The sequence below is a fragment of the Bombus pyrosoma genome, linkage group LG7 (assembly GCF_014825855.1).
Source record: "Bombus pyrosoma isolate SC7728 linkage group LG7, ASM1482585v1, whole genome shotgun sequence".
Lineage (NCBI taxonomy): Eukaryota > Metazoa > Arthropoda > Insecta > Hymenoptera > Apidae > Bombus > Bombus pyrosoma.
Window position 1 is genome coordinate 6470506 of NC_057776.1, and position 23985 is coordinate 6494490.

General features: G+C 41.6%; 1 protein-coding gene across 5 annotated transcripts in view; it reads right to left on the reverse strand.

Annotated features, from left to right (window-relative positions):
- The window catches only part of LOC122569505 (transcriptional regulator ERG homolog), a 70680-nt gene that overhangs the window by 29744 nt on the left and 16951 nt on the right, over positions 1 to 23985 (reverse strand). Inside the window, exons 1-2 of one of the 5 annotated variants that reach the window (XM_043730658.1) lie at positions 255 to 515; positions 4 to 180 (exon numbers count right to left, since the gene is read on the reverse strand). The exons of the other annotated variants lie outside the window; for them this stretch is intronic. Coding sequence (XP_043586593.1) covers positions 4 to 88 — 85 coding nt within the window. The 5' untranslated portion in view covers positions 89 to 180; positions 255 to 515. Of the gene's footprint in view, positions 1 to 3; positions 181 to 254; positions 516 to 23985 lie in introns of those variants that run through there. 5 annotated transcript variants of the gene reach the window in all.

Consider the following 23985-nt stretch of genomic DNA (forward strand, 5'->3'; position numbering starts at 1 on the left):
TACCGGCGAACAGCATGGATAGATTGGTGAACGCCGTGGTGCGTGGGAGTTCCGCGGCGGTGGTCCCGCTGCTCTTAAGGTCCAGCATCGCGCGGCGTTGGCCCGTGTACCAGCAACCGCTGGATACGCTGGCCTACACGGGATATCTACACCCCCCTGTAGTGTCTCGAAATCACGGCACTACGAACGTCCAAACCGCTGGTAACCCCGTCGCCAACCAATCAAAACGTCTTCTCATAATCAAACAAATATACCTCTCGATGAAGTCAAGAGAATCCAACCGAACCAAATGACCGAAACCTATTTCAAACTTGTTCGAACGGAACTTCTGGAAGAGTGTAAACTTATCGACTAGATGTTACGAGGTTTACACGGCGACGTCTACCTTCTCGATATCGATATTAATAATAAAAATCACGACACAAAGGAGGATCACGAAGAACGAATTCGATCGTTCGAATCTACGATACGAGTTGGTTGTCTGCGCGATAAGGGCGCCGATCATCTTGGCGACCCGCTCTGAGTGACACTGGCGGTCGAGGAACGTTTCTAGGGGCAGTGACGATAATCGTGCAACCTTGTCTCCGCCCATGAGTCTGGTTTTCGTTGATCGAGGCAAGAGAACGGCCACCAGGGGTTGGCTCGTTGATGTGGCAAGGTAGGCGGGGTTTGTGCTTGGACTTACACCCTCGAACCAAGGGGCGGATGAACGCCTGCGCTCTGTATAGGGTGAGAACCCTGTATACAGAGCGTGTGAGGGGTTAAAGAAGATGAGAAAGCGAGAGGAGAGCAAAAGAGGGCTGAGAACGAAGAGAGACGAAGAGAAGAGAAGCGGGGTGTGTCTATGTGTGTGTGGAGATGTGGAAATGTGTGCATGAAGAGGAAGAGCGACGGTACCAGGTTGCTAGGTGGCCGGGCACGAACGTACCGGACCTCCTGCACTTACCGACCGGCGTTGTCGACGACGTAGTTTGCCCCGGTAACGACGTGCCACCGGTTCCCTTCCGGAACAAACCCTCTGTGGTAACGGTGCCCGTTTAGAGAGAGAATGGTCAGGGAATTTTGGCAGTAATGGGCCAAGGTGTTTCCATTATTCTTCGCTTCGGACGTTTTCTATGCTTCTGTCTCTTTACACCTTTACGACCTTTACGCGGCTCGCAGTTTTTCTTAATTTTTGTTTGTTTGCTTAGGTGGTTAGCGTTGTTCGTTTGATTTTGTCCTTTTTTCCTTTTTCGTATCTTGGAACATCACAGGCTGATTCTTTGCAAGAGGGAGACGAGGAAGAAATCTGACAACTTTCAAGCGAACGAATGCTTGAGGTTTCTTTTCCTTTCTTTCGTTTCTTTCTCTCGACAAGAAGGATTAGAGGAATTGCCTGGCAAGATCGGGACAAAGCGTTTCCATTATTTTTCAACCTGCGTGTTTTCTACGCTTTTGTCTTTCTATGATCTTTGCGTGTTCTAAAACTTTTTTTTTTATTCTTTGTTTTTCTTTGTGCCTTGTACAATTTCTTGGACAGAGAAAGCAGGGGCAGTCGAGGACTTTGTTTCTTTTGCTTGGTTCAATTTGATAAGAAAGATTGCAGATATTTCCTTCCCCTTTTGTCTCCTAAAAAGTTTCTAACAAACTTCCTTTTAAACCGAAAACAACGTGGAAAACTGATTCCTGTTGATCAACGAATTTTCTACGGTTGTAAATGCGAAACATTCGAATTACGTGGTGAATATACAATAGCGAACGCGGGCGAATGCAAGCTGTTTCGAGCGTGTTACATCGTAAACTTTCTTTGTCAGCATTATAATTGCGGATAAATAATCAATTAATTAAGACAGCCTCATGTTTTCGCGGTGCAAAGCAGATTTTATGGAAATCACCGTGGATGTTATAACCACCCCTATGGGGTGGTGGTGGCCAGAGGCAAAGGGAGTAATTGCAATGGAATGCAAATTGCGTTAATAACGGGGTCATCGCGTAATTTTCATCGCGATCGTTGCCCGCAGTACCCGACGGTATAATTATTATAATTTCCCGGTGAAAATATCGGCCCGTTAAACGATACCCATTGACAAGGGAAATCTGCGGCGACCATCGATCGACCGGCCAATGTGGCAAATTAAAAGCTGATTTCTACGATCTCTATCTCTGCTTTCGATATCGTTCGTTCATTGTACAACATGAGAAACAACTGTAACGTTTCCATATTTCTTCCATCGAGTTTTGATTATACAAATCTTTGCGAAGTGCTGTTCAAATAATATTGAGAATTTTCGCTTTTTGTACATTAGAAGTGTTTCACCATATACAGCGCTTACTACGCGCATTGCACGCACGATACACGCAAGTAACACTCTAGTTTAATATTTTCAGTTCTCTGAAAGTTTCTCGTCCACTGTCGGAATGGCTCTGCTCTTCCAAAACTGCTCTAGCCTCTGGCCTTAAAATGGCTAAAACAAAGCAATGTAGCGATGCAGAGTTCATACCGAAAGAAAAATTTAAGATACTTTTGCCGATGCTTTCATCTTCGTTGTGCTTTATATTTATTTGACATTTAGCAGGAACTGTTGAATACTCAACTTTAAGTTTTTCAGTAAATATTCACTTTGGCTACAAAATTTATACGGCGAAAAGCATCCGAATAGGACTATACCCAGCGCAAAGATGTTTTACAAAATAAACCAACGATGGCACAGAACACAATGGGAAATATTCACACAAAAAGGCAAAATTTGAAGAGGAGAGTCAGCCTCTGTCTACAAGAAGACGGAACACGTATTGAACATCTATTATAATTTGTTGTGTGTAAGTCTTTTGTGAACATTGACAATACGCTTTTTTATTTGTGAATTATAGAGCAAAGGATTAGAGGGATATTAATCCTCTATGTTCTATATTTTATGTTATATATGCTATGTTCTTATGGATTTCCATGAGTAAGCAAATTTAATGTTCAATCTACCATTTTTTTTTTTTTTTTTGCAGAAAAAGCTTGTACGAGGTAAGCTGTGGCTCATGTGTCGTTCGAGGTTTGAGCATCACTGTACGCGCCGTTGCTTAGGCTGACCTCCTTTTGTTCGTGTAAGGAAGTTTGCTCGCGTGCAGGGATATTTTGGCCAAATTTTAATTATCAGTAATTGAAAAACAATTTTGTTATTCTTGATTTTCGACGTATTTCGGCCTCGAAGATCATCCCTTAAATTTCCTGACATCTGCAGCCGGACACCCTGTATATAACGAGAAAAATGATGTGGGATAAGATTATTTAAGTCAGCTCAGTTTCAATCATAATCTTTGCACAGAATAATTGCTAATATAAGAATAAAAGAGTTATTTGAATCAAGTAAGAATCTCAGATAAAGAAATGTAGGAATTTCAGTATTATTTTCAGATCATGAAAATTATCTTTTGAACTGTGTAATAGGTAGCTTGAAATTGGAGAATGCAAAACTTGTTATTTCGATATGAAGCATCCTTCCAAGTATCCAGCGAATTTGAAAGTATTTCAGCTATTGGTCGAATTTTGAAATACGCTTCGAACAGTGAGACTCGTGTGAAACTACTTGGCGATCCGATGAAAATGTGTGTTACGTGAACTTAAAATCCAAGCAACTTGATTTTGAGAACTGATCAAGGTTTTACACAAAAGAACGAGAACGTTATGCAAATTTACAAACTGCCGTTTTGTACTTACAAATTGTATAATTTCCAATGTACACACATATATTTTCAGTAACATGCCAATTCTCGAACCGGGTTCTCCTTTTATTTTATTTTCATCTATTTCTCTCGTTCTGTGTTATTCTCTAAAGAAGTACTTTATCAAAGTAAAACGGGGGCCGATTAAAAAGCCATCAAGACGATCGATTTCGAGGCAGGGCTTTTCGCGGAATATCGTGAAACGAGGGGGTGAAAGGACGATGAAGTTGAAAGTGGTCAGGGTGCGTGCGTGGCCACATCGATGGTTCTCGTTTGCCTGCTTATGTCCGTGATTCACGCCAGCAGGATATCCCGTGCAACCGGAGGTCGAGTCGAAGAATATCAGTTCTGATCGTGCTTGTTACACGGCCAGTCGATTCATGACTCAATACCAGAATCATCGTTCTCTACCTTGCAATCTCATAAATTATTCGAACCTGCTTTTCATATATTTTTGCCTGCTATTACGAACTAACAATTCCCCCATTTTTTATTTTAATCAACTAGCAGTAAACCAAAGTAATAAATCAATCTAGTAGATACAGCATCAAGTATAAAATATTCATATGTAAAATGTAAAAAATATGGAACGGCCGATAATTCTTAGGCGAAACAACTATCGACCATCTCGTTCGCCTTTTTCCTACAAATTTTTCCTTTCGGCTTCGCCTTTCTCTCTACGTTCCAAAGATACAAAACGCTGTATTATGCTACGCTACTATACGACATTATATAATATGATATTTGAAATACTCTGATTCTAAAAGTATAATGTACTCTATGGTATTACAAAAGTTGCCAAATTTTCAAATACGACAGTACTTAAAAACTTTTCTTCCGTGTGCCATTTTTATCAGCGGTGACCTAAACATACGATTTAATTATGATCGATTCAGTGGAGTTAATGGTGGAAGTTTGCTGGTCAGATAATACTAAGTCACTAGTTCAGATTTTAGATAAGCTTGGAATTTATCTGGAACGGAAAATCAGAGAGTTTGCAGGTAATTTTAGTTTCCTAATCTTTCATCAGACCCTTTTCTTTTTCTCTAGAATTTTGTATAAGGGTTGTATAGCGGGGCTCCCTAAACTGATGCGATCGACGAACGTCGAAGGCTGAAAGTGGCTGTGGCGGCAGCATCGACAGCTCCCATTAAAGTGTTTATAACCGTGGTTCACGCTATCAGGACACCCTACCTTTCATCGCGATGAAATATCTTCTAGGTGAAGGCGTTTTCGTAAAGAAGTTTCGTACAGAGAATTCGTAAAGAATTTCGAATTTTTCAAATAATTTCCTCCTTATCATTGACGAACTTAACCAGTTATTAATAAATTTTCCATTTCTTTCACAAGATCAAGTCTTCTGCGTCGTCCTCTTTTCGTCCCTGATAAATTTTCAATTATTTCTTAATTACTGAAAACAATTTACCAATTATTTTAATATTCTTGCGATTTTTATCGATTATGTTATTATAAATATTAAATTATACATATACCTAATACAGTAAGCAAAATAATCTAGTCATTTTCACATACTTGCTACAAGCGCCGTTCGCTGTTTCCTGTTCTAACCGAAAAACCAAAAAACTGAATACTCATTTCCACCCCACCGCCCTTTCTTCATCCAAACTACCCCATGGAAGGGCGCTGCCGTTCGACGTCCGTCGAAGGCTGAAAAGTGGCCAGCGTAGCCACTACGCTATAGTTACAGCTCCCATTAACCATTTATAGTCGTGATTCATTGTAAACAGGACGGGAGAGATCTGTATAGGAGTCTGTCAGTGTTGGAATGCCTGCTTCACGTATTTTGTACATAATTAGACAGACTGCATGACATTTGGAGAAAAAGTTAAGGCAAAGAACGAAATCCTAGAATCGATCCGCAAAAATAATCCTTTTACTATACATTATTTCATCTTTCTTTTTTCTTCGTATTTCTTTTTAAAGAGAAGTTTCAATTTCGATTTTACTATACGATACCGTGGACAAATTTCCAAGCTCTATTTTACTTATAAAGATACGCAGGCAGAAGAAACAATTTTATTAAATATTAAAAAATAGACTGAGGATTTATATGTAATGTCGTACATTTACAAACGCAGCTAAAGGAACGGAACCTACGCAGAAGAAATTTGCTTTATAAAGTTAAAACATCGCAAATAACACTCCGCTTCGAATATTTCTTCATAGTTCTTTGTATATTTTAGGCGATTTGTGGATTTCTTCACTTTCAAATTCATTAAAACCGCATAATAATCCACGGTGCAATTATGAAATTGAGATGTCCGCTTTAAATTTCGTTTCAACGTTGGATGCTCCACCTAATCTCGATTTATAAAAATACTACATACTCGATGGAAAACGGCTCAATCGAAGGCACAAAACGGTACCAATGGATTCAAAATCCATTTCTTTTCGCTCTCTCCCTGTACATGTACGGTAATAAATCGTGAACCCTACGAAGCCTAAAATCGACTCCCATAGCAGAAGGTCCACGTCGACATCCGACATCCGTGGACCGAGACGGAGGAACGCGTTGTGCAACGTGTGCGAACGTGGAAGGGGGATGGTTGTCGCGGATACCCTTCGACCCCGGCACGCGGACACTCGAGAGCGATCGCGCGTTAAATGCGCCACTGGCCGCACGCGGTCGCGTGGCGCGCGCGTGCCCTTCTCCTGGGGGTTCGTCGTTCCAAAGGATGCCTCAAATGAACTGAGGAAACGCATGCGGCCGCATGTGTACGTGCATACCAGTCTTTGAGCATTTTATACGAACGAAATATTTTTATTTATTCTTTATATTTTTACGTATTTTTGTAGCTTTATATTTTATCTTTGTGTATTTATTACGTAGCCATATTTGACACATTCGGGTTAGGTTCGGGTTAGGGTTCTATGAACGTTTTAACCAGTTATCCGTTTTTGACGAGTACACTCGTCACGAAGAAATGGCAATATTTCGTGTTAAGACGAGTATACTCGTCACGAAGAAATGGCAATATTTCGTCTTATGACGAACATACTCGTCACGAATAAATGGCAATATTTCGTGTTAAGACGAGTATACTCGTCACGAAGAAATGGCAATATTTCGTCTTATGACGAACATACTCGTCACAAAGAAATTGCAATATTTCGTCCTATGACGAGTATACTCGTCATGTAAAAAAAAGAAAAATGAAACGATCATTTCATTACAACCTAATTCTATATTATAACAGCCACATATATTCCGCGTTTGACGAGTATACTCGTCATCGCTTACTTTCCCGACATATTCTAGCTACACACTGTTCAGAAAGGTCGCGACAGCTAACTGTTTAAAGATACCTGTAGTTTTCTCACAAACGTCTTAACTCATAACCGGTAGTATTGGGCCATTGGGAATAATAACGACTTTTTTAGATTATCTAATATTAGAGTTTTTAATATAGTTGAATATTATAGCATGACGAAGAATGTAACAGAAAAAATAAAATGAAATAACTAAAATTTTAGTGATCTAACATGAATTATTATAGTCGTCTGAAGAATATTACTCCGCAGATAGAACTCTGTTTATTTGATCTCCACATTTAGAACGAAATTTTAGTGAATGCCCGATTAGCTAAACTTTTGTTCATTCGATTCGTCTACCCAAACGTAAGGTTCTGTTATGTGAATTATTCGTCCTCCGGCAAATTCGCATAGGGTTTTACCGTATCGTATTTCTAATGCAATATTCTTTCGATTGATATTTTGTGATATCGAGATTTCGCGGTTGCAGAGGAATCGAAGTCGGAAGGAAAGAGTCAAGGGAGAAACGTTGGCGTGTCTGGCGTCCATTGACCACCCTATGGTACGTCGTCTGAGTTGAATTTGAATAATGAATATATTAGCACGTTCAGCCTGTCGTATGATTTTGATACAAATCCTTGAGAGGCAGAGTTATGGCAGACATATGGTGAGTCATTTATGACGAACTGACCGGATATGTTTCTTATATTTAGAAGTGGTGGCAAGTGCCACGTTGCAAATATTACGTCCAGTCATAAATTATTACTATGAAGAGGAATATTACGAAATAATGATCGCTTTGTAACACAGTTTTAATATTTTGTAACGGATAATATATATATATTTTTCTCTTTTTTCATCCTTTCTCGTTTTCTTCTCTCTCCTTCTCTCGCTTTCTTATTGCCTCCCTTGCTTCCATTTTCACTCCACATCTTCTTTTCCAACCTCTTATCCGCTTCTCCTAATTTCTTTAAAAAAGAGCTTCTTCAAAAGTTCTTACGTTCTTTTTCACCTCTTCTCTCCTTCTTTTTCTTTTTTTTCAGTTTCTCTCTTTCCAAATACGCATTTAAAAGTTACAGAAGTCAGATTTTCCAAAAATTATTGGTACCGCGTCCAGTCATCCTCGCTCACCAAATTCCACCAAGTTCCTTAAAATCTTCCATCTCCCCTCCACTAAGGAACCTTCTCCAACTGTTCCAAACTCCTTCAACCACCCCATTCACCAATCCTACCACTACTGCCCACCCCACTCTCCATCCCAATTGCCTCGATCAAGCTAACAAAAGTGGATGCCAAGCGAATCCTTCGAGTACCACATCATCCTGTCTCAATCAGTTCGAACTGTTCAGGGTCACTTGGAGAACGTTACTACCATCCAACATCGAGGGTAACAGAGTCAGAGGGAAGAAAATAGAGCGAGAAAGAGCAGGAAGGGTAACAGAAGCGACCGCGTGCCGCGATTTCCCCGCGTGCATTATCTTGAGATACCAAAGCGGCGTTACCAAAGCGGCTACTTCGGCGTGGTATCGGCGCTAGGGCGACGAGTATCATTGTGCCGCATGAAACATGACAGGGCCTGGGCTATTGTACGCGGGACGCGTAGGCTACGAGCCAGGGAACGGAACGACGAGGGAGCCAGTTACCCCCGCTACGTTTCCGTCCGCACAGAACCCAGCCATTCGCCACCCCTTACCACCCCCTTTTTGCTCTTCTCTCTCTCTCTGTCTGTCTCTCTCTCTCATTCTCGCTTTGGACCTACGTAACACGATAAGAAGCGTGTCAGTTTTGTTGCGTTTGCGGATTGGACGGAGGGAAAACGTTCGTCCGGGACGTTTAAGCGTCAGATCAGATATATGTTCCCGAGACTGCGAGCAGATAATTCCTTGTATTCAATTTGTACAACGCGGCGAATGAAACGCAAAGGATAGCCACGAATCGAACAGCCTGATCGAGAGTTGTCTGATAAGAGGCTAGGAAATTGGGTTTTAGGGTTAGTCGTAATAGTCTTCCAAGGTCCTGTGCGCCTTTTTACTCGCTTCCTTGTGACAAGCTTTTACAGAGCTTGTTTTACGGGCGAGGTTTCATCGACGAATCATTAAAAGAACAAACGTTGATCCGTGAACGTTTGGTCGAGAAACGTTTAAACGACGATCATTGTTACGTTCTATGAATAAACGTTCATATTCAGGATCTTCGATGTTAGATTAGCGTTAGATTAATATTAGATTAGATTAGTTATTTGGAACAAATAGATGAAATTCGTCAGAGACTTTTTGCTTGAAAGCGAGATTTTTATCGTAGATGGTATCTGATTTATTCGTGCAAAAATACATCGATTGTCGTAGAACGAACGTTTTCTTGCAATTTTCTTCTCTGCAAGAGCAACTTTGAATTTTTGCGACGGGTAAACATTTCTTTGAATTCACTTTGTCAGATTCCGAAGGGACGCAGTCCGAATTTATGAAGCCTTTTGCAGAGTATCTTTGCATAGGATTTTAAAGTCCCACGCATCCGTAGGCGCGCTCTTCTTGGCATGTTTACCGACCTGCACCCGGCATCTACACAAAGCCGAACGTTCGCGTTTACAAACATCCCTGTCTCGATCTCGATACACCCTTAACATCTTTAAATTAGCCGATTTATCCTTTATTTGAATATATTCTATAATTATACGTCTTACGTTAATGGTAATATTTTGTGTACTTTGAGATTTGAAATTTTAAGTTGCAACTCCTTGGTGGGGAGTTTGAAACATTGAAGATTAGAATTCAAGTATAGAGATTTGAAAAATCAAATTAATTTTCTAGGATATCTGTAACTTCGATGTAGCATCACCCACGAACGAAATTAGTGTGAAAAAGGGAAACCACAGAACGACACGATACCGTCATTTTAAACTTTTCCAAAATCTTCAACATTCCTATACGCCATTCTAATGTAGAGCGTTGCGTATAAAATAAATTTAGAAAAAGTTATAAAAAAGCACATCATCGTAACATCATCGTCACAATACGTCATTAATCTGAAATTTTTCCAAAATTATCTACGCCTAACTCTAATATAATAAAAACTCTCATCTGTAACTGTGATATATAAAACCAGCTACAAAATCGATTTAAAAAGAAGGACGAGATACCATCGTTTTGAAAATATTCCAAAATTATTGTACAATTTCACTCATCAGGAAAACATTTGAAGCGGTCCACTGACAAAATAAAAACCTATGTAACAAAGACACACAGGTAAGGTCAATCCTATACAAAATATAAGGATATAGGATAAAAAGGATAAATATAAATATAAAGATATAGAAACCCAGTTATAAAGTTAATTTAAAAAGGACGAGATACCATCGTTTTGAAAATATTCCAAAATTATTGTACAATTTCACTCATCAGGAAAACATTTGAAGCGGTCCACTGACAAAATAAAAACCTATGTAACAAGGACACTCAGGTAAGGTCAATCGTATACAAAATATAAGGATATATGATAAAAAGGATAAATATAAATATAAAGATATAGAAAACCAGTTACAAAGTTAATTTAAAAAGAAGGACGAGATACCATCGTTTTGAAAATATTCCAAAATTATTGTACAATTTCCACTCATCAGGAAAACATTTGAAGCAGTCCACTGACAAAATAAAAACCTATGTAACAAGGACACTCAGGTAAGGTCAATCCTATACAAAACATAAGGATATAGGATAAAAAGGATAAATATAAATATAAAGATATAGAAACCCAGTTACAAAGTTAATTTAAAAAGGACGAGATACCATCGTTTTGAAAATATTCCAAAATTATTGTACAATTTCATTCATCAAGAAAACATTTGAAGCAGTCCAATGACGCGATAAGGACCTATGTAACAAAGACATTCACGCGATACAACTAACCGTATACACCAAGCAAAGAGCAAAAAAGAAGAACAGAAAGGAAGAAAGAAAAACGAGGTTTCCTCCGGGACGATCAGGATTCCGCGCTCGATTCGCTTGGATTGTCGGAGACGCGTGGAGAGCGCTATCCATGAAGAGGTCGTAGGGGCGCGGTTGTAGAAGCAAAGGCTATTAATTACGTCACGGAAGAACGCAGACGTTGGTTCAAACAAAGGCCCTCGCTTTCCACCTCCTCTGTCCCCGCCAACCTCCTCACCCCTGTTACTCCAATGTCGAACTTACCAATGCGAACATTGCGCGTCGTTTGTGCACGCTTCGTATATCCAGAGCCTAATTACCACGGATTTGCATATCTCCAGTCGCGCTGGACCGAGCAACTTCGTGCTTTTGTCCCTGCCAACAGGATTTCCGGTTGCATCCGCTCCGTTGCTGCCCCCGGAAACCACGGCTAAAGAGACACCGTTCCGATAACATCGAGCTCCTGTTCGAATTTTCAAATTCTTCCTCGTTAAAAAGAAAAATGAAAAATGAAAATGGAAAGAAGAAAGAGGAAAACTAAAATAAAAGGGCGAAGCGTATCACGAGACAGGACGTTCCATTCTGTGGCATTGGCGAACGAGAAAGAGAGAGAAAGAAGGAGGGAGAGGAAGAAGAGAGGAAAAGGTACGTTGCACGGTGCAACGAGAATAAATGAATAGCGAAGAAGGAAACGTGGATGCTTTGGTGTGTGCATTGGTCGTTGAGAAGAGCGAGAGGAGTTGCTTTAAAAATACACGAAGACAATTGGATATCCTGCTTCGGGTTTGGTCTGGTTTTGTGGTGAAAAAGATTGGAGACAAAATTAGAAATTAGTTAATTAAGTGGAACGATGCGTACCAAGATCGTTTGGTTTCGTTGTGATTTTTCTGAGTATCTGTCACAGAGAAATGTTACATATCTGGTGTAATTGTTGCTTGTGTTTAAGAAGATATTACATTTATTATATCTCGCTGTGGTCCTTGAATTTTCATATCTCAATTTCGTTCTCGTTTGAACGGGCGTAAAGGTTTTTAATGATTAGAGGAATTCGATCGACGTGAGAATGATCTAGAAACAACCCTAAGTGGAGGATGCGAGGGGCACGAAGGTTGAAGAGGAGACTTAAAGCGACCGAGTATGTGCGTAGTGACAAGAAGAGAGGTAGAGAAGAAGGTATACAAAGAAGAAAACCGAATATGCAAGGTGTTATCTACGCAACGATTGAAAAAGAAAATCAAGGTAACGTAACGTGAAAATAGATGCAACAGCGAGCAAGGAAAAGACCGAAGGTATGGCGATAGGAAGGAGAAGAAGGGAGAGATAGGTAGATGGAGAGGAGAACGGAAGAACGATTTTCGCTAAGAAAACAGTTATACATATACGGAAAGAAAAACACCTAAAACTCTGATAAGCGAGAGTTACATAAACGAAGAGGACGATTAAAACAGCGAACCAGGCGAAATACGTAGAAAGGAGAGAAGAGAGAAAGGATGGAACAGCGAGAGGAAGGGGGTGAATGAAAAGACGATAGGAGAGCGGAGAACCGAGAGAGCAGAGGCATCCGCGCGCTCATTTCCGTTTCAGAGCCGTCGAGGGGGATGAAAAGGGGGATGCGCTAACTCGCGAGATATTAATTCCGTGTTAGCGCTAGGAGGGTTGCAGGGGCGAAAACTACGTGCTGAGGGGGTGGCCAGCCCTCCAGCGTCTCTCATCCTCCACCACCGTCCTTCTCTCGTCCTCTTCCATCCTCGCACACCATCCTCGTTCACCCATCCACCCACCTAACCGCCTCCTCTGTCCCCTGTTTCACCCTTCTACCCCTCTGTGGACGTACCGTCAGCTTCCACAGGCTGCCACCCCTGCGATTCCGGCGCAACCCCCACGTAGAAGAGCCGGCTTGCCGCCGGGAGGCGTTACAAATCAGAGATTAGCCATAGTTAACTCGACTTGCGCAGTCAAACAGTTAATCAATAAACGATTATTTACATCGTGTGCCCGCAGCCGGCAGCGGCGGCGGCGGCGGTGGCGGTGGCGGCGGCTGGCTGGCTGGCTGGCTGGCTGGCCCCCCGGTGTGTGTGCACGCATTTCAACAGCCAAAACATATTTCTGTTCTTCCGCGGATGGATATAGAACGGAGATAGGAAGTCGTGGTCACTGAAAGAAGACGATTACTCGCGAAGATTCGGATTCACGTAGAGAATACTCGTCGAGGAACGCGTAGAGATAAAACGTGAGAAACAGGCATAGAAACGCTTGAGAATTAGAAAATATAACGTTGATCCAAAAGGTGGAGAATAAGGATGTTTTACATGTAGGTGATTCACGTTATGCGATTCGAATATTATGATTTCTGAGAATACAGTTTCTGAGAAAGGCGAAGGATTGACGCATTGGATTGATAGCGATTAACGGTACATTTATCGATGACTAAAATATGAAACTTGTGCAAGATAAGAGACGTATGTAGAATAGAACGTTTCAACGCGATTTCTAACCCATCGACCAACATTTAAATGCGCTAATTTGAAATTCAAAGTTTGCAGGAGCAAAATTTTCATGCGTGTTAACGTAAGAAAAAAAATGTGAGGTTTGTCGTCAGAGGTTGACGGTATGAAATTCGATACGGTCGGGAAAGTGGCTGGTACATCTGATCGATGCATTTCTCGTCGCAAGTTCGGCTCGGGGGCTCGTTTTACGGGTCACAGATAACGAGTATTCGAGCGAGTCACGAGTATACCCACCAAATGGAGATTGAATGTAAAATCTGCGAATATACGTCATTTAGATTATGGAGCAGATACGAAACGCTGATCGGCGTATGCACCACCGGTACACACCAGGGATCGATAGTAGTAATTTCTACGTAGCCACCCTGTACACACCCTTTACCCCACTTCCAGCGAAGAGTTCCGCTGTTATTTTCACGACGAGCGCGAATTAGTGGCAGGATTCGCACGGTTTCCCTAGAAAATCGCTTTTCATGAGAAAAATCCCTTATTTTCTACGCTCTCACCAGCATTCTGCAATTTTCCTCGATTACTACAATATATCAAGTTAGCCGAAAAGTAATGAAATCTAACAACTATTCGGTATTTTATTAACACGTTCGTTATCACGTTGAATCGGACCAAAACGTCCAGTATAAATCACCTTTCGTTTCTAGTACTTTTATACTATACTTTATGTCATACTTTAGTCGGCGATTTATTTTCTTTGTCCCTCGTTTGCTAAATATTACAACGCGCACGTATATAGTACCTTGAACGCTTTATATATTTCTTTAACCCATATACCAATAACTGGATACCCAGGTACTCACTTCCACGTTCGTATACAACGTTCAACATTTTTCCTATCAAGAGAAAAATTAGATTCTCCATAGATGCGGTTTAATTATAAGAATCAAGATGATTTTTCAAAGCAATATATCCTTGTTGGATTTCTTTAGTATATGCAAACATATGGAGAATACAAAATGTTTTTCATCGTAAAGGCCTGTGTAGCGAGTGTTTGGACGATAACAGAGAAATTGGCACGAAATGAAACACGAAATTACTTGTGAAACCGAACAACACTGTTCTGAAGCGTGGCTGAGTGAATCGGTCGGCGACGATTTTTAGGCTCGTGCGGTCGCTGCATGTTTCTAAGTCCTCGAGCCAGCGACAAAGGCTTCTACACGCGTACGCACCAAAACGTATGGTGCGTGCATATGCGCATCGTCGATGAAATTGCAAAAATTCTAAATAACCTTCTGCCCTTCTTCGAGCTAAAGCAGCTGGCCTTGGTTGCCTACAACGGACGCTCTACGCGGGATGATCGCGGATGTGTCGGTAGCGATCTGGCGGTCCTCGTCGCCGGAGAAAAGCATAGGTGACTAGCGGAGGAGGCCGGTGATGGTAACAAACGACGATGAGTGGGGCAGAGACTGGGGTTGGGGGTGGAGGTAGCTGGATGACTGGCGGCGGAAGCGTCGTCATGGCGACGCATCGATCAGCCACCGCCACGCGGAATCGAGTCGAGCCGAGGCCACATCACACACTACCGGCCGCGACGAACCGCGCCGCAACGCTCGCGATAGATACACGCGTGCATTCACCGACACCTTCCGACACCAAGAGTACGCACACCGTTCGGAATCGTCGTGGCCACACGGACGTCGTATCGCGCCGCATACTGCGCGCCACACGTCCTTAGCCCGTCAATCGGGCAAGACGAGTTAACTCGTCACCCGGATTTTCAATTCTTTTTACGCGTAGATCTTCTAGTTTGTAAGTCCTTTGTGTCGTTTGGGTCGGTTGATCGAGTCGCGTATTGAAGTTGGAAAATTGGTAAAATTAAAAGAAAATACAAGAGAATCCTTATGGATGCGGCTGATTTCTTTTCTCAATACGATATACGACAAAGATCGTCTGGAAATATTAAAAATCGTTTTAAACAAAAAGCACGATTGCTTTTAAGAATTGTTTCTGTTATGCTTAAACTATTGGGTTGCCCCAGAAGTTTCTTTCGTTTTAGAAGGGAATAATAGATGGAGCATATCTTTTGCATTATTTGTAGGAATAGAACAAAATGGATCATACATTTAGTAAAAGAATATAGAATAAGAAAGGTTGCGCATCTGTTATTTCTTTATAAAATGAAAGAAACTTCTCGGACAACTTAATATATCACATTTGTACTTGCAGGGACTAGAATCGGCCCAACTGCAGTTCATTTCTCTTTACTAGTCTTTAATCCCGTAATTATACAAGTTTCTGATGGAAGCAATCGAGCAACCAACTTGTCACAACGTGAACGATATCGTTGTTGCTCGATTCGATTTGGTTTTCATTCGAAAATGGTTGATAGAGCCAGAAGTAGGAGCAGAAATGGCAGCAGCTTGATGGTCGAGGTCAGGGTTCCCTCGCGAGTTTGAGTGAATGGACGCTGCTGGTTACACTTGTATCGTGTATTACGTAAAGAAGTCTTAACGCGTTGGAAGAATATTATACATATCGTTACACGTACTTCATACTACGTACATTTTTGACGCTTTTCATTTACCGTAACATTGTATCTGATAAAATCACGAAACTCCGAGCATAGTCGAACGATGATCTCGCATCTCCATAAACTGCAGCAGCAACCACCTGGAAAATCCTTTGCCTACATCTACACGCCCGTATCATCCCATAAACCTACTCCCACCTCGAGGAAGAACACGAAGAACCAACGAGTGTTCGATACACGGCTTTCAAGTTCAAACAAGAACACCTGACTCCGCTTGATCACGCGATCTAGGTCTCTGAAAGAAAAGGTGAACGAGGTCCGTTCGACTGCCACAGTTCACGGTGGCAGCTTCCGGTGGCCAGTCGGAGCGGGTGTTACGTCGAAGCGGCTGTCGTTGGTCGATCGATCCCCCGCAGAGCCTGGAGAAGCAACCGTCGTCGTCGTCGTCGTCGACGACTACATCGTCCCAACCCGCGTTCCCTGGCCTTCCAGTTCCAAGCTCGGACTGAATACCGCTGATTGTCCTCCGCTTTCTCGCTCTATCGCCCTCTTTTCCCTTTCCTTCGCGCGCCGCGTTCCCCTCTTTCGCTCGTCTCTGTCTCTCTTCCTCTTCTTTCCCTTACTGAACCGTTAGAAAGGCTCGAACCTCGGCTCTCCACTCCTAACCACCCTCATCCTCCGCTCCACTCCACCCGAAACCCACCCCGTGGCACCCTATCCTCCACGGTGCCGTGCTACTCCTACCCACTCCACGATAATGATGGCAATCAGACCCTCAGAAAGGATTTCAGGAAATTCTCTCGCCTTTTTGTCGGCAGCCGGGGCGGAGGCGGACGCCACAAACACCGGTCGTCGTCGTCGTCAATGTCGTCCTCCGGCTTGGTTATAGTCGCATCGTCGTTCTTTCTCTTCTCTAGCTGGCCTCTTGCTTCTCTTCCTCTGTCGCGATCCCTCACGCGTCTTCGATTCCTTTTCCGATCGCTGGCGAAACCTGCCTCGTCGATACACGTGATGCGTTTGAATTGGAGACGAGCGAGCTTCCTTAATGGGTACCGAGAATAGGTGGATGGATTCTCGTTCTATTTTTCATCGCAACGTACGTGTAGCTTGTTTGCTAGTTCGTATCGAGATATTCTGCTGCTCAGGTGGTTTGATCGATGTATTAGTCGGCTTGGGATAAAACTATTTTCGTACTCGTTAAATCGTTTGGTTTAGTTTGGCGCAGTCGCTGTTTAAGCTGCTACTATAGCCATTAGGCGCGTCAAGTAAGTTACTGTCCTCGGTAATAGTCGGTACTCATCATCAGTCCAATACACGGTAGTCAGTTATAGTCATTAGATTTCTTCTTATAGTCACTCTATGTCTTACGTATAATCTTACGTAGCGTTTGTTCAAACGACTATCGTAGTAGTTACCATCTGCGAACATGTTATAGTCATTATATAGCCAATGTATAGTCAACGTTACTTTTGCTTCAACTATTTTTCCATGTTATCCGTTGTTTAATTCGTTATTATAGTCACCATCGTTTTCGTTATAGTCACGTCATTAACGATTACAATATTTATATCTTTTTACGTACGAGATAAGAGGTGGGTTTTTACGTTGACCTCCACTCGTTCGATTCCATCTCGTACTAATACTCCTGACTATTTTCCTAATTCTTTAACAATGACTGGCGCGATCGTATCTGTGTGTCATAACGCTCTGCATGGAATGAAACTGGTCGAGCCGAGCGTTCTTAGTTCACGATCGTTCTTTTAACGACCACGGTTGCCCTAGTTTCAGAGCAGCTCGGTAGTAAAAGATTTTCGAAGAGTGGTTTTCCACGCGTTGGCGTTCTTTTGAGCGCAGACGTTTCAAAGAAACGTTCCTCGCCGTTCGCTGAAATCACGTTTTTTAATTACAGACCCTGGGCGTTCGTTGACCAACACCGAGAGAAAGTTTCAAAAGAATCGTGAACTTAAACTTCGTTTCAGCGACGTTGTTTTCACGCCTGTAAATATGTCGTTTCTATCCTTTTCTACTTCGACAAATGAAAGTTCAATCGCTTCGATGTTGTATTTTATTATCGATTTCTGTGTCACCTAAAGTTCGATCATTAAGAAATCGAGAAAAATTGTCAATTTCAGTTCTATCTTCAATATAAAAAGAAAATACATCCGCTTTTTGCATTTTTCTATTTATCAAGCATCGTCGCAGTGTTATGGTAACCGCATTTAGCATTTGGAAAATGTTCACTCTTCTTCATACTTACGTCATTTATAACTGAAATTCTGCAATACGAAAATTTGGTTAAATGGAAAAGCTAACGTCTTCTTTCGCTTCTCTATCTCCGCTTGAAGCAAACGTTCAAATCTACAAAACTTCGAATTTACTAATTATCCTGCTATTACTTTGACAAAGTTCTTAACTAGGTTGAAAATCACGCACGCAGACGATTTCATTCGCAAGCTTATCGAGTGTTCCAGGAAGAGCAACTTACTGGCGGCGATAAAACGCAACGATAATTAGTTGCACCCCCGGACAGAAATTAATCACTCGTCCGTGCAGCGACTCCGCGGAGTCGCAGTTCTTTAGGGCGCTATGAACAAGGCAGTCTCGTAGCTCGTTACACGTTAATTCCGGGCCATTTTCGCGGCCACCGCGCGAAAACAACGAAAGCAACTCGCCAGAATGGAGCAAAAGCTAGCTTTGGAAAAAAAAGGACTCTTTCATATTTTTCATCGCTCTATTTTTTCCTCTTGCGTTCCATCCGACCTATAATCGCTAGATTAATAATCTCTCGCCCATAATTATCACTAATTTCCTTTTAAACCATTGGACCCGATATTCTGACGGATCAATCAGAATATCTTATCGTCCTCTTCCTCTTGTTTGACAAAAAGAAATCAACGATTCTATAGGAAGTTTCTATTAATCGATCCTTAGCGTAATATTCACCGTTGTACTTCACCGTCTCGTACTAAACCGACGCAACGGTTCGTTTATCCGGACGCTGTAGAATTTATTTTCAATTAGAACCCACTTTCGTTGGTCGAGTGTCTTCCAAATTCCTCTACGTCCTCACTTCTCGTCACAAAATCAGCCTCTTAATTCCACGATGTATCGGGACAAGTTTTTCGCAATTGTTCCTCTTCAGAAAGTCCTCCATCCTGAAGCCAACCTCGTAGAACCAAATACAACGTTCTACTCTTCTAATTGCACGGTATAATCATAGTGTGGTCACGTCGAGGTCACCAATTGTGGTGGACGGTACAACGTGTTGTTGGTTAAATCAGTAATAAGACGAGTTAATTTAATTAACTATATTTACAGATATTTTAAACTGTACAATACAAAATTGGTCGCAAACTCGTTATAAGATTAATTTGTTATACTAATTCGTTCTGACTGACTGACTTACTGACTCGATACTGATATTCGTTCGCACTACTAATCACTCGTGGAGAACTTGGGCGTCTATTTATACTAGTTTGGTAAAGGTTTGAACTTGTCGCCCGTGGTAGGTTCACATGGCAGTGAAATTGCTTTGACCAGAGTTTATTTATTGCATTATGTGCGTCGTACAATTAGTCCTCTGTGGCAAAACAACTACGTGAGGCATCTTCGTATCGCGACGTCCTAAGACGCATATGCCGCTACAATAAGAACATAGAAAGAGGAGGAAGACTCGTGGAAGGTGGCCAATAGAAAATTTTCACAGCCGAAGAGAGAAACATTCCCAAAACGAATTGACTTTCGTTTTAACCGCGTTCTGATATTAATCAACAATAATAATATTATTAGCGTTAACACGACTTCTTTTGCCCCAAAGACTGTTGAAAAATGTGGAAAAGCAGAAGAAAGACAAGGGATGAGATCTGTTGCTCGCGCGGTGTCGACAATATTGACGGAATAGCGAAGGAAAAGGTCGAAAAAGGGGCTGATGGACCTCCCTTTTTCGCTCACTCCCCCGCTCGCTCCTTCATCGACGGAACATTAAGCACACACGATAACGCATGATTAACTGGCTAATGACTTTCTCCGCTGCCGCCCTCCCGCTGCTTCTAACTCCAAGACTCGGGGGTGCTGCTTTCGCAGAATCATCGCCAGCGGGGGTGGTTTGCACCCCTCGTCTTTTTTTTCTTGATAAGTGACAGATGTTTCTCGTCCCGTTAATCGGTTGAATAATTTTTCCCCGATAAATATTCGTCGCGCGGCGTATCGATGGCTATTTATCGTATCGGGAAATCCTTCATCGTCCGCTGTGCGTATTTGGTTCTGTAAATCGGTAATTAGGATTTGTAGTATAAAAATAGAATTTTTACGTAATATTTATTACAGTTGCTATCGACTCGATAACTCGTCTAATATTTGTCTTGCTAATACCTTTGCTTTCGAAAGTTGTTGGCTCCAATAGCTTTAGTTTCAACGATGTTTCAAGATTTGCCTCGAATCGTTTACGATACTTTATCGTACGAGATGTACTTGGCAAGTGTTAAATACTGCGCGTAAATGTCGACTTTCGTGGGAACTTTCATAATATCGCGATAATTTCCAGACGAAGAAGAAAGTTAAATTGCGGGTGATTTTGGTACGAGATTTGGCCTCCGAGAAGTGTAGGGGTAGTTACGAGTACCAGGACATCTATCGCGGTATGAGATGACTAAAACAAGGGATGATTTCAGAAGACAGTGCCATCTGTCAGAAGATACACCGAATTTAGGGGTAGTTAGTCGCTGGTTGTCGTCCTTCGTATTGATCCGAACTACTTGCAGGGAAATGACGAAACACGAAAGACCATCGCGACCGAGCTTAACTTCTCGGTGATCTTCTTAACCGATCACCGCTAATAGCTTCCTTCGTCGCTCTATCAGACTATGGTAATCACCTTTCGCGTTACATTTTGAGTTTCCAATTTTATGATAAACAAACGATAAGGGCGACCCTGTAAATTTATTTAGAAGAGGGAAATTTACGTGAATTCATGAGTCAGATTGTCTGATGATATTTTGTCTTTTGTATCAAAAACAGTCAGTAAAATTCCTATATCTCGAAAGGAAGCGAGCCTTGTGTTAAATAAACGATAGAAATGAATCATATGCGAAGTCTGAATATTAGAAGCATTGAAATGTAATAAGAACTGTAAGTTGAATAGATATGTTTAGAGAAAAGGAAAGTTTTGTGTGAGCGAAACAATTTTGAAATTCTGACGCTCTTTCGTAATATCGGACGATAAGTAGAATTTCCACAATCCAAATGGAACCATAAATAAATATGGATAAATATGGATATGAAATAAATATGGAAATAATATAAATGAATGAAATTGAACTTTAAATATTACAAGAAAAAATATAACAAAGCCACCTAGAAAAATATGGAGAAAGGATACTATTCGACTCTTAAGTACTAAAACAAGCAATGACTATACAATTGATTGTAAAATAATGAAGTATAAAATTTTTGCCGAAGAAGTCAAACCTACAGACAAGCCTTTTACCGCTTAAATCCTTAAAAGTATGCCGTAGGAAATTTGTAAAATTATTGTACAATACTAAAAATTACCATTTACCTATATCGACTATAGTACTCTGATAACTGTAGCGTTAAATCTTTCCTTATAAAACATATTGTCGAAAAAAGAGTCGAGTCACGTGGACTGCCCTATTCCTCGTCCTTTTTCTTCGCACCACCCCTCACAGTCCAACCCTTTCCCCTACTATTCTTTTTTTCCCAACGTGGTTCGTCCGTCTCGTTCTGACTTGGCTAGTGGCGAGTTAGCGGCTTAACGAGGTTATTTCACGACGTCGACTGGCTGGGCCATAGGTCGCGCCAGGATGAATAATGATTCGTAGGGTCGACTGCCGGGCGAAACTGACTGCGCCACGTACGATCGTTGCATAAGCTGCAAGTTATATAGCCCACGTGTAAAACTCGCCCACCTCGTGGACAATGTACAGAGATATATGATTCGAGGAAATTCGGTCGATGTTGAACCATCGCCATTGCTGCACATCGAAAGCACGGCCACTTTTCACGAAAAAAAAACTTTTCCAGATTACGTCTATTTCAGTACAAATATCGTTGTTACATGTATATTAATATGTATGAAGGGATCGCGGGTTTACCGTGTTTTTTCATGTAAACGGATTGGCTAATTCGATGGCAGAACGTTTCACAGTTTGAAATTACATAGAGAGAGTTCGACGAGTTCGCTTCTGTTATCACTTTCAGACTAAACATTTTTAATCGTATTTATATCTACAAAAGTTTAGCACAAAGATTTGTTGCTATCAAAAGTTAAAAGGGAATCTTCAATATTGGTTTGACTCTGGAAGGAAATTTCGATATTAGTCTGTCGTGGGAATTTTACATTTTAATATTTCTATATTTCAATTATATATTATTATGTAATATTATATAATATGAAAAATAACCTATAGGTATTTTAATATCTTAGTATTTTAATACGTAGAAGGGAAGGACGATCTATTAGTTTCAAAGACGCAACCCTTTCTAGGATAGGTAACAAGAATGCCTAAAATCATCGTTGGCGACACTTTAATGAGAAACAGCAAGGAAGTCTAGGAAAGTTTAAGAAATTCGGAAAGCCTGAGAAACCAACAATCGTGGAAAAGAAGAGAAAGAAACTGTTAGGAAGCGGGGGAAGATGCTGATAATAGAGAACGATATAGCCCCGGTGGTATAGGACGGCGACAGGAGAAGAAAGAAGCGCTGGAGTAACAGAACGGACCAGCGAGGAAGAAGATGTATCAGGAGCAAGATAAGGCAGCAGCCCTTCGATCCCGCGTCACGGTCTTTGTTGCAAAGCGCAATAATTGCGCGGGAGGGTGGCTTGCGAGCCGCAGGGGGCAAGGGGGTAAGGTTGGAGCGGTAGGAGGCTGGGGCGGCGGCAGCACGCGCCGGAAACGGAACCGAGAGTCGTGTGTCCCCGGCGTTCCCGGGCGGAACTATCATGATTAGTCACGGGGCCTGCAATGAGCCGTAGGAGAACAGAAAGACAGAACCCCACCCTACGCAACTTCGATCCTAGCCGGAATTCGCTAGAGCGCGATCGACCCGAATGTGCAACCGAATGGAGACAACGATCGATCATCGTTGTTTGGATTCTGCGAGGTTCCTTCTGTGTCCGATACCGGCTTCCTTCTGTGTCCGATACCGGGTTCCTTCTGTGTCCGATACCGGGTTCCTTTTGTGTCCGATACCGGGTTCTTTCTGTATCCGATACTAGGTTCCTTCTGTGTTAGATACTGGGTTCCTTCTGTGTTCGATACTGGGTTCCTCCTGTATCCGATATTGGGTTCCTTCTGTGTCCGATACTGGGTTCCTCCTGTGTCCTATACTGGGTTCCTTCTGTGTCCGATACTGGGTTCCTTTTGTGTCCGATACTAGGTTCCTACTGTGTTCGATACTGGGTTCCTTCTGTATCCGATACTGTCTTAATTCGATGATAACTGGTACAGGTTCGTAGGAGACTATAGGATGATGTTATTAGTAAATTGAAAAGTTACTTGATAAGGTAATATGATTTAGCGGAGTGTTGTGTAAAAGTATCGATCTTTAGTACAACTATAGTGTATGGATATGAATATAGTTAATACAAACATTATGTGTCTGTAAATGCTTGGCAATAATAGTAAGCACCTCTTAATGTATCGTAGACTGGAAATTTGTTGAAACTTCAGTTACTAGCCACTTACTGGAGATACCAAAGCTGCCCAGCGTTATCGACATTTTAAAATCAGTTTATTAACTGAATGATATTTCGTTCGATCATCGTCCAATATTATCTTATCAGGTTGTTGCGAAAGTTTCTTTCGTTTTATAAGGAAATGGTAGTTGCACAGCATTTTGTAGTAATAGAACAAAATGGATCATACATAATTTAATAATGTAATATAAAACAAAGAATGTTGCGCATCTATTATTTCTTTATAAAACGAAAGGAACTTTTGGGACGACCTAATGCATTTTTCCACAATTTCTATCTCCAAAAGAGGCACGCAACTCGTCGAATCTAACAGAAATTCGCACTCGAAATCCCGGATTCGTAACCGGAGGGCCTCCGAACGGATATCCGGGGTCATCGGAGCGGTGTCCCCGA